Below are 10,946 nucleotides of genomic sequence, written 5' to 3'. Positions count from 1 at the left end.
GGGAAGAGAGGCGAGAACACTCCCTATTTCTTCCAGGCAGCCTCAAGGCTCCACTGTGGTGTGCAGAGACAGAGGGGGCTTGGCAGGTGGGGTTGCTGGGCATCTGCTGCTGACCAGGTGGGTAGGGTGGTCCTTTCAGCTGCTATGCTGGAGGGATTCCTTGTTTTTCTTTTTTTTTTTGAGACAGGGTCTTACTTGGTCACCCAGGCTGGAGCACAATGGTGCAATCATGGCTCACTGCAGTCTCTACCTCCTGAGGTTCAGGTGATCCTCCTACCGTAGCACAAGTAGCTGGGACTACGGGTGTATGCCACCACACCCAGCCAATTTTGTATTTTTTGTAGAGATAGGCTTTCCCTATGTTGGCCAGGCTGGTCTCGAACTCCTGAGCTCAAGCAATCTGCCCACCTTGGCCTTCCAAGTGTTAGGATTACAGGCGTGAGCCAGCATGCCTGGCCTGGAAGGATTCCTATGTGGATATTGAAACCTAGGAGAGTTGTGAGGTGTGGGGCTGAGGGTACCTTCACCTCCCCAATCCCTGCAGGGCCCTGAGTTGCTGCCAACTAGTGTCCAGGCCCACCCCTCCTGTCCCCCCTGGTTTGGGGACCAGAACCAGGACTCAAGGCCCTGCCCCAGTCTGTCCTTCCTCTGTGGGACCTTGGGCAAGTCATTCAGCATTGCCGAGTGGCTGATAATGAAGTGGACAGTCTGGTATTTTAGCTTCCTGTCCCACAAAAACAAACAGAAGCCCAAGCATATTGTAAATAAGATTTCTTTTTGCAGATAAAACTGGACTCCAAAGCCTTTTACACTTTTGCTGCCTAACTGCTCCCTCCAGCCCCCTGCCCGCTCGTGCGTCCATGGGCACCTCCTAACAAGGCCCAGATCAAGGCCTCGGAAAAGATGCCCCATCCCCAAGGGGCTATGCATTCCTGGTGAATGTTAGAAATCTTCCTTCCAGAGAAGGGTCAGGGAGCTGGTGTGGAGGGGCTTCCTCCTGGGGTGACAGGTCGGGGTGCACACCTGCTGGCCTTTCCTCACCCAGAGGCCAGCCCAACGCCCTGAGCATAACAAAGACAATCACCTCTTGAAAGGGCCCACAATGATTGTACTTTATTGATGTGTTACAGGAGGTAAGGACTTTCTGCTTAAAATATTTACAATTTACATGTGTATACAAACATACACAGGTTCCCCCACCTGTGGGGAAGGGCGAGATGACTCTGAATAGAGGATGGAAGAGGAGAGGGTGTAGACAGAGGGCCCTTGACCCCTACAGGGGCAGCAAGATAAGGAACAGAGTGGGGCAGAAGGTGGGTTATTAAGAAGCATCTTGCTTACTGACATGAAGCCATGTGCCCAACGAGAGCACAGATGAGGCCTCATTGGCGTAGAGGAGGCCCTTGGAGGGCAGGCACACGGTGCCCAACTAGCCAGCCAAGGCCAACGTCCCAGGGGTAGGGCGGAAGTGGGGTGGCGTGCACAGAGCACCCAGCCCAGGCCTCTGCTGCCCCCACCTCCCTCCCCACCCTCTGAGAGAAAAGACGGTTTGGGCCTCAGCCATGGACCGACGCCGTTACCGGCAGCGTCTCCTTAAACTACAGAGATACAATGTGTATCAACAGGGTGATCGCTTCTGACCCACTGAGGCAGACAGCTAGAGGTGCTGCATGGGCCAGAACCAATCCTACAGTATCTTTGGTTTGTGGGTTTCCTTCCCGACTTGAATCCTCCCTCTGTCCAGCCTCCAGGGCTGGGAATGGGCTACTCGATGGCCTAAGGCCCAGCCTGACGGCCCTTGGAGACTGGGGGTGCTGCCCTTGCCAGCCACAGGCAGCTTACTCACTGGGGTGCTGGGACTTGTAGGAGAGGATCTCGGCAGCCAGCTGCTGGGGGTCCAGGAGCTGTGGGAAGCGCCCCATCACAGCCTCCACCAGGTGAGGGGGAAACACACCACACAGCTTGGTATACACGCTGGCCTGCTCCTTGGCCAGACTGCCTGCCCTGCCCCATGGGCTCCTGCCAGCCCCTGGGCTCTGCACTGGGGGCTCCTGAAGGACTGGTGTGGGTGGGGGCAGTGGGTACGGTTCAGACCAGTACTCTCGAGGCGGAAAGGCAGGGGGCGGGGGTGGGTAGTCGGCAGGGACACTGAAGTGGCCAGCACCCATGGCCCGGCCAAAGGCAGAGAAGGCCGCAGTGGCTGGGAGCTCGGATCCATAGGGACTGTAGCCCGTGTAAGGGGCTCGGGGTGGGCCCGGCTCACCAGGGCCTCCTCCTCGAACCCCCCAAAGTTCCGACATCTGGCTCTCCAGGGAGCCAATGCCCGAGTCCAGGCAATCCTGGGAGACGTACGGGAGTGAGTCCGGGGTCTGCGGGAGCCAGTCTGTGGGCCCGAAGCTGCTGCCACTGCCCCCGCTAGGTGCGAGGCTCCTGCCTGATGGGGCATAGGTCTGTGTTAGACCCTCTTGGTGGGGCCCTGGGGATGCCTGGGCCCCCAGCTTCTTCCCATCCAGGCTGCATTGCTCACTCTCTGTTAGCAGAGAGCTGGACTGGGATGAAGGTGAAGGCCGCTGGCCACTTTTGTCCTTGCTTGGGGCCCTGGGGGGTGAGAGGAGAGCATTGGCGCGGAGCTCATCTGCCACAGAGCGCTGGGGGCAGCTTGGCCGCTCTGGGTGGAAGAATCGGCATTTGATCCCATAGGTGCATTTCCTCCCTGGAAGAGGAATCAAGAGGGACTCTAAGCAGGGGCACTTCAGAACCAGGGGTGAAAGCAAGGAAGGGGTGGCACAGGAAATGGGGTTGGGTGGTCCAATGGTGGAGGTCCCCAAGAGGAAAACAAGGCACAGGCAGACAGGTGAGAGGAAGGGCAGGAGTGAGGAGGGCCGGGGAGGGCAGGCTGGGTTCCATACCATAGGGACACGGCTGCTTCCTGTGCTCCAAAGTGAGTGGCTTCTTACGCAGGAAGTTGTCCAGGCTGGGCCCGTGCCGGCCCAGTGGGTCATCAGGGGGCATAAACCTGCAGAAGGTGCAAAGAACTCTCTGGAGGTGCCAGCCATGCAGGGACTTCTAATTGCTGAGAAGGGGCCGATGGCAAGCCTTGCTGGGAAGAACAGGAGAGTGACACCTAAAACTGGGGCCTGTCCAGGACCCCCCAAAACTGCTCTATGGGTGGGATCATACCAAGGGAGGAGAAAGGGATCCCCGGTCTAGGGGGCCACAGCCCATGAGCACCTTTAGGGGAACACCCTCTCTGAGGTCATCGGGGGGATGGCAGCCCGTACCCACTGGCCCATGGCCTCTGCTCGAGAGATGCCATGTTGGTTCGTAGAGAGGCCACCTGGAACCATCAACCACATTCCCTCATAAGTGCTACGGCTCTATCTCCCAAATTAGCCACTCTCTCCACCCCACAGCCTGCCTGGTCCCGGTCTGATTTCTCCTATGTGGTGAGCTGTCCGTCTCACTCTCAAAGCTGCCTGGAGCCAAGACCGCAACCTCCCATGGCAACAGGGCCCCGCAGAGCCCAGCCCCCAGCTCCACCCTTGCCAAGGGCATCTCTGGCTTCCCCTGTGGACCCCAAGTCTGTCAGGGCCTCTGGGAGGGAACATACTTGTCGTTGACGAAGGAGTACATGAGCAGCCGCTCCTCGATGAAGCGCTTCCACTCCTGCCGCTCGCCTTGGAGGTCGCGGTACGTGTCGTTGGAAACCACGATCCCGTCAGACTCGTAGGCCAACTTCACAATGAATCTGTCGTCATAGCACACCACCCGCTTGCCACCCACGCGTCGTGATGGTGTGAACACCAGGATCTTCTTCTTCTCCAGTTCCCGCAGGATGTGCTGGTCTGGGAGGTGACAGGGGTGCACACAGGTCAGGGCCTAGCAGGACCCAGAGCCAGGCCTGCAGGGCTCCCTAACCTGCTGGTGGCCACGCACAGGAGTGGTTAACGCCAAGGTCATGGGGGCAAGAACTAACTCTGCTGAGGCCTCTTCCATGCCCTAGCCCCTCCCTTGGCCTGGCACAGTTTGCTGCCTGAAGACCAAGAACATCTGAGCACAGGTGGCAGGGCCCGCATGGCACAGGCTCCAAGCACAGAGCTGGCCTTGTTCCTTTTCTGCCTGTGGACATCAGGCCTGTTCAAGCCAGATGTGGTCTTGGCTTTGGCTTTCATCCAGCCTGTTCTGAGGGGTCCGTGAATCAGCCCCAGCTTGCTCTGGGGTGGGAGAAGTATCTTGGCTCTGTCCCTTGCATTGCCAGGACAAGGTCACTAAATCCCATGGTGGGGAAAGGTCAGGCCACTCACCATGCCCCACCTGGGGAGCTGCTGGGACCACAGGGACACAGATGTGTGCAAGTGGAAAGGGCCCCTCTTCCTGGAGCCTACAGTCCCAGACAGGCTGCCCCCAGATCTCAAGACTTCTAGAGAAACTGATTCAGTTTTTACCTCCAAAGGCTGGGGGCTCCTGCAAGAACAGTGGTAACAGCTAACATACACTGAGGATCTACCATGTGCCAGGTACCCTTCTCAGCACTTACCATGTGTTATATGACCTCACGAGGAAGGCACTGCTGTCAACACCTTCCGCCGACACCGACCCCATGTTTCAGATGAGGAGCGCGTGGCTCAGAGCAGGGCTAACAGAGGTCCCTGTCCAGGCCAGGGCACCAAGAGGGGACAGAGCCAGGATTCCAACTCTGGCTGTCTCGATTCAGAGCCCGCAGGCTTAACCACTATGTGGCACTGCCCTTCTGCCACTGGGGATGTTGAAAGAGTGACCCACCCACCAGTAGGATGAGGGAGGGGCTCCAGATCTGAGGCAGAAGACTGGACAAGGTGACCTCCAATGACCACCATTCAGAGCAGGTTGCTAAGGACAGAAAAAACTGAGAAAAGAAATGCTGGTCCCTGCTGGAGTTCTAGAAGTTGTAGGTCACTCCCAGAGGGTCTCTCTTGGGGAGAACCAGGGCTGCTGGGGCAGTAAGACCATCCCACCTCCAGAGGCACCACTCACCTGTGATGGGCACATCGGGCCGAGGCTGCTCCTTCCTCCAGGATGGCACAAACACTGTGATGTCTGTGTGGCCCCGCTCCAGAAACCAGTTCACCGCCAGCAGGATGCCCCGGCAGGAGAAGACCTCCTTGTTCCCATGGCTGGGAGTGAGAGGAGGACAGGGTTAGCCCACACTGATGGCCAGCCTGCCACCCCCTAGGCCTGAGCAGGAGGAGGGAGGTGGTCACACCCCACCCCTGCCCTGGCTTTGGTGGTGGTGGTGAGCAGTCCCTTCCCCTTTGGAGTCACCAGCCCCTTCCCCTTTCCCCAGGGCTCAGGCCCTGGCCCTCTGCAGGTGGGGCCCAAGGCCAAGGCCTCCATTCCCAGTGCCAGTTCCCACAGCTCCAGGAGGGCCAGGCCCCGCCGGGACTTTCCCTGAGGCTCCATCTCCTGAAAGTGAGGAAGCACCCAGGAAGCTGGCAGCACTGCTCCCCACAGTGGGGGAGGGCCAGGCCACTTGCAACACACCTGGGGGTGGGGGAAAGGTGCCGGGAGACTTCTGGTTCCTGCCCCACCCGGCGAGCTGCCGGGACCACAGGGACAGATGTACACATGCACACTGAGTCACCACCCCTCCCTCGCCTCTTGCAGCGTGGGTGGGGGCGGGGGAAGCACCGGCTGGGCTGACCGAGGAGAAACCAGATTGTTCCGGATTAAAGTTCAGTCCTCACACACACCTCAGGGGCTGGGGCCTGAGAAGGGCAAAGGGGAAGGGGCTGGCGACTCCAGCCTTCAGCGTGGGACAGAAAGCGCCGGAGTGGAGCAGGCTCCCCAGGAGCCTTTCAGTCTGAAAGTGAAAGGATACTGCAATTCCCCCAAATGCCTCTTCACCCCAAGGCAGAAAGACCGTCAGGAAGATGCTAGGGGACTCTTAGCAAGGACAGCTGAGTGAGGCATGGGCCCTGCCTTGGTCTCAGACCAGGCCGCGCCCCACCCACAGGTGGCTGCACCCAGAAGGAAGCCTGGCGGGGCTCCTGGGCTGCCACAGCTGTCCGTTCCTCTATCTGAAAATGGGCCCAGCAGTCTGCAGCTTCCTTAAGAGGGGTCAGTCAGCGGGACAGCTTTCCTGGTGGCTTCACGCCAAAGATGGCCCTGCAAAGTAGGGGTTTCAACTGGATTTCCTGAGGGATGGGGGACTGGGGCTTGGGGCTCCCAGTTAACACTAGGTGTCATGGAAGAGCTCCTAGGACCAGCAGCCCCACCTCTCACTGCCCCCTCAGTGAACAGCTTAGACTCTCGTATTTGGCAAATAAAACAGAATAAATGTTACGCAAAAGAGGCAAGTCCAGGGCCAACCACATCCTGTGGGTGTCTTTAATGGGAGTGGGGGAAGTAAGGGGTGATAGCTGGAGCCCTAAGAGAAGGTAGGGAGGGAGGTGGGGCAGCTGGGGGCCATGGAGGCTGTTTGGGGGCAAGGCTGGGGGGCACCAGGGTCTGAAGGTCTCCAAATTGTAGGGGAGACAAAGTCCAGCGCAGGGCAGCACTCATCCTCCCCGGTCCCCCTGCCGTATCTGCCAGCCTGCTTATAATAAAAGTTCCCATTTGCTGAGAGCTGTGAACCAGGCCCTGCTCTAAGTGTCTAACACTGAATCATCAGCAAGCTTGTGAGGAGGGCACTATACCATCATCAACCCCTTCCCTGTTTTTCAGATGAAAACTGTGGTCCAGAGAAGGCAGCTTAGTCACCAGGGTCACACAGCAGTTAACGGTGAAACAGTGACGCAGGCCCAGGGCCTATGCTTATCACCACCCTGTACGTCAGTGCTCAGGCAGGTACAAAGGCAGGCACAGACCCCGATCACAGGGAATGAGCAGGGATTCGCAGGCACCGAGCTCCCACTGGCGGCCAGATATATGGCTTCATTCTTACAGGGCTTGCTACCGTGAAGGAAAGGAAGGCTCTGGGACTCATCCAAGGTCACCTGGCTAGTGGTAAGAGACAGTCAGAACTTGAACCCAGGTCTGGGCCACTCGGTTGCCTTCCTGTCTCTAACAGAAGATCCAGAATTTATTTGGGAGAACAAAGCTCCCAAAATTGAGTTTGAACAAAGTGTGTTATGAGAGACAGGTGGCGAACGGGAGAAACAATGCCGCTGGCAAACTCCTGCTCTTCCTTCAGAACCCTTGTGAGATGTCACTGCCTCTGAGAAGACTTCCCTGACCTGCCACGATGGGTCAGGTCCCTGGTCTGTGTCTTCACAATGCCCAGTGCTTCCCCCATCACATCACCCCCCTTCCCTGGGCCTTCGGCCCTGCCTCTCAGAACCATGGCAGCTGGGTCACCCCAGGCCCGGCTCCTGTCTCAGGTATGCAGTGTGCGCGTGTATCCGCCCACCCGCCTCCCTCTGGGTACATGATCCTAGGCTAGTATCTTGGAGCACTGGGAACTAATGGGATGTCAGGGCTCTCAGGGCAGTGCACTGCCTGTGGGCACTGAAAATCTTGGCTGGGGACAAGTCGGTTCTCAGCAGCCCTAGCAGCTGAATATTCCCTCAGCAGATGGAAAAACTGATCAGTGGGCGCTATCAGAGCCCTCCTCTTGGTAGAGCACATGAGGCCTGGAGTGCCCCTCTATGGCTAGCTTTAGTCTCTTTCACTGCACTGGAAGAAGCACTGCTGGCACAGGAAAACCAGACATCCCTGTCCCCACTCCAGTTCTCTTTTCTGTAAGGTCAGGGTCCCCCAGCCTGGCTAAGCAGACACTGATAGGATGTGTGTGTAGAAGACTCCAGCTAGGCTGCTCCTGCCCCAGGACAGAGGGCAGGGCTGGGCCAGCCTCCCCAGGTGAAAAGATATGCCTGGGCTGGGCCTGGTGAGTGGAAAAAAATTCCCTTAGAAGGAAACAGAGGTGAATTTCCCCATGATTTGCATATGATGGGGGCTAGCCCGCCTGCCCCTGGGGTGGGGGGGTGGCCAGGCAGGAACCGAGTAGCAGCTGAGACAGGAAGTCTGAGGCTGGAATTCCCCTCCTGCCACTACCCCAGCTCAGAAACCCCCGAGGTGGGTGCGTGGCTCTGCTTCTCAAGAGCAGGCTCCTCTGAGCACCCCTTATCACAGCCCCTCCTCCCATGTCCCTCCTCCTTCTGGATACAAACACACACTGCACACGGCTGATCCCAGGGCTCAGCCGCTCCTGGCCCATACCTCCAGAGGGAGGAGTCACACAGATCCAACCTAGCTCCTAGCCCAGCCACATGAGGCTGGACACTGAGAGGGACCCCCGCTAATCTCGAAGCACAGGCTGTGACCTGCTGCCTCTTGGCATGGAAACTGGATTTTCTCAGCCTCCCACCCAGGCTCAGCCCAAGTCGGAGAGAGGAAGACAGGCCTGAAGGTGACAGAAGGAGGGAAGAGGGCTCAGCTGCATGCCTGCTGAGCTGGGTCAGGGCCAGCTGGACAGTGAACTTGTCCCACGGGGGCACAAATCAGGGAGGGCAGAGGCTGATGTCCTGCCAGCCTCGGGCAGCCCACCTAGGAGCTCCCTTAGGGCAGCCAGAAAATCATCCCTTCTCAACCCCGTGTCTGGGGTCTCCCCATCCACGCCAACAGGAACTTTTCCCTGTGAGCCATCCACCCAGCACTGACTCATCAGCCTGCCTTGGAGGGAACTGGGAAAAAAGTGGGGCCAGAGGGTGGAGCCTGGATTGACGGGAGAAGTCTGGGTTTCCCAAGATCAGCAGCAGCCCTGGCTTCCCTCTCTGCCCCTACCCCGCCACCCCATTCCTGTGCTGGGGGATGGGGGTGGGAGTCACTGGGGGCTGAGTCCTGGCTCTGGCTCCGGGGAACCTCCAGAGACCGGTCCAGCCCAGGCTGCTTCAGCTGAGTCAGTAGGGATCCAAGTTGCGGCTCGCCTGAGGCCAGAGCATCAGGCCACCTGCCCACAACCCATGTAAAGCTGGACCCAGCCTTGAGGTCACTCTTGGACACAGTCGCTGGACCTGTTTTCGTGGGAGCCCAGGTCTGAGATAAGAAGGCCTCAGAAGCCCAGCCCCTGAAATAACAACAACAACTGCTACCACCACTACTACGGTTCCTGAACGCTTGCTCCTCTCCGGGATGTGCACACTCCCTCCTCACAACACCCACCTGAGATCAGGTTCCGAGGGGTGAGTGAGCAGCTGCCCACGGGCTGGTCCCCTTTACAGCCCTACCTCACATTACAGGAGAGGAGTGGAGACACAGTGCTGGCCTCAGGGAGGGACCCACAGCATAAGGTGAGCTCTGCAGACAGAGGGACCTGGGCTGGAGCCCTGCCTCTGTCACTTACCAGTAGCGCGACCCTAGGCAAGCCTCATAAAAGGCTTTCCCTCCCTCTAGACCAGTCCCTAAGAAGAAAGTCACTCCTTCCAGCCCACCAGAGCTGCAGAGACAGTCATCCTTCCATGTGTCCTGGCCACAGGAGAGATGCGAACCTCATGTGTCCTGGCCACAGAAGTGACACTTACCTCATGGCCACGTTGCTCCCATCGATGACCACTGGTCTTAGGTCGCTGCCCTCCTTGTCCTCTTCTGGGAGTGGAGGCTCCAGGTTGGGAGCCTTAGGGGTGCCACCACCCCGCGGGACTAGAGGGAGCTGAGGGCAGGGGTCCGGTGAGGCCTGGCGCTCCCGCTCGGTGGCTGTCCCGTGTTTCACCAGCTCGCCCAGCACCGTGTTGGTGTCTGCCTGGACGCCCAGCTTCTGCAGGACGCTGTGGATCTCCGTGGATGAATAGCCCAGCTTCCGGAAAAAGTCCACCTTCATCTGCAGTTCCACAGCCGAGGCCTCCTCAGCGGCCGGCTCTTGAGCCAGCCTGGGGGTGCCCTGACGGCTGCGGCTGTCCTCAAATTCCCACAGACTCATGGTGGGGCTGGCTTCCAGGACAGGCTTCTCTCCACAGGGGCCACTCATAGCTCAGACTCCTGGAAGGCACCGCGCCACAGCTCCTACTGAACAACCAACAGGGTTAGGGACGGTGAATAGCGCTGTCTCCCACCCTCCCTCCCGTCACCACACCCAGCAGGATGAGGGATTGGTGGCACTACACACTACATCGTGTTATTAGTTCAGGTTGTCCTCTTAAAAGCTCTCCCAGCTAGACATTCCCATTCCCATTCTATAAAGGGAGAAACTGAGGCACAGACATTAAAAACTTGCTCAAGGTCATCCAGCTGTTAGCTGGTGGCTCGAAGATCGGAACTTAGTCTGAACTGAGACTGGAACTGCCCCAGCTGGAAAGCCTCGAACCCCCACGCCAACCCAGGGGACCCAGAAGGCAGGGACGGGGCTCTCAGATGGAATCCTGGGGCTGAAGTGCGGTGCGGGGGCCCAAGGCTTCCCCACTGAGGCCATCACTTTCGCCCACCCGTCCGGCACTCAGAGCTCAGGCCCAGGCAGCGCAAGGCCCGTGGCCGGACTCCCGGAGCCGGGGAGGACAAGTTTCCGGGGTGACCGTGGGGAGAAAAGTTGCTGGAAAACTCTGGTTGGCTGCCGGGAGCTGGTGACGCCGAGGCTGTCCCGGCCCGAGACCCGCGCTCGCTCGGCCCCCGATCCCGATCCGGACCCTGGTGCTCTTCCCTGGCTCTCCCAACCTGGGCTAAGTTGGAGGGGTCCTGAGGCCCGGCGGGCCGGGGAACAGGACCCCGACCCTCCCCTCCCCTCGGCTCGGACCCAGCCGGAGCACTCCCTGCCGCCTCCCTGCCGAGGCCCGCGCCCTCCCCGCCGCGCCTCACCCCGCCGTGCGCCAGCGGCGACCGGTGGCGTCTCCATGAGGCCGAGTCCCGGGGGCAAGGCCGGCCGCGCCTTTATATGGGGCGGCGGGCGGGCAGGTGGTGGTGAGGCACTGACGCGGAAGCGGGCAAGGGGCGGGGCCGCCCCGGGAGACCGCCCCGGGGGCGGAGCTTCCGCGCCCCTTCCT

The 10,946-nt window shown here is 59.4% G+C and overlaps 1 protein-coding gene across 2 annotated transcripts; it reads right to left on the bottom strand.

Moving 5' to 3' along the window:
- Nucleotides 1–1,087: 1,087 nt before the first annotated feature.
- ZC3H12A (zinc finger CCCH-type containing 12A) lies at nucleotides 1,088–10,847 on the bottom strand. Of its 2 annotated transcripts, none has more exons than XM_032160274.2 (6): nucleotides 10,762–10,847; nucleotides 9,498–9,978; nucleotides 5,014–5,153; nucleotides 3,611–3,845; nucleotides 2,910–3,016; nucleotides 1,088–2,713 (listed from the first exon to the last, which is right to left on the bottom strand). In XM_032160274.2, exons 2-6 carry the CDS (start codon nucleotides 9,938–9,940, stop codon nucleotides 1,839–1,841), a joined length of 1,800 nt encoding a protein of 599 aa, XP_032016165.1. In that variant the 5' UTR covers nucleotides 9,941–9,978; nucleotides 10,762–10,847; the 3' UTR covers nucleotides 1,088–1,838. The 2 variants fall into 2 exon arrangements, with proteins under 2 accessions (XP_032016165.1, XP_032016166.1); XM_032160275.2 differs by having other exon boundaries at nucleotides 9,498–9,975; nucleotides 10,762–10,820.
- Between the last annotated feature and the right edge of the window lie 99 nt (nucleotides 10,848–10,946).

Source organism: Hylobates moloch, unplaced genomic scaffold (genome assembly GCF_009828535.3).
Source record: "Hylobates moloch isolate HMO894 unplaced genomic scaffold, HMol_V3 SCAFFOLD_8, whole genome shotgun sequence".
Lineage (NCBI taxonomy): Eukaryota > Metazoa > Chordata > Mammalia > Primates > Hylobatidae > Hylobates > Hylobates moloch.
This window is presented reverse-complemented; position numbering and strand designations above follow the sequence as displayed.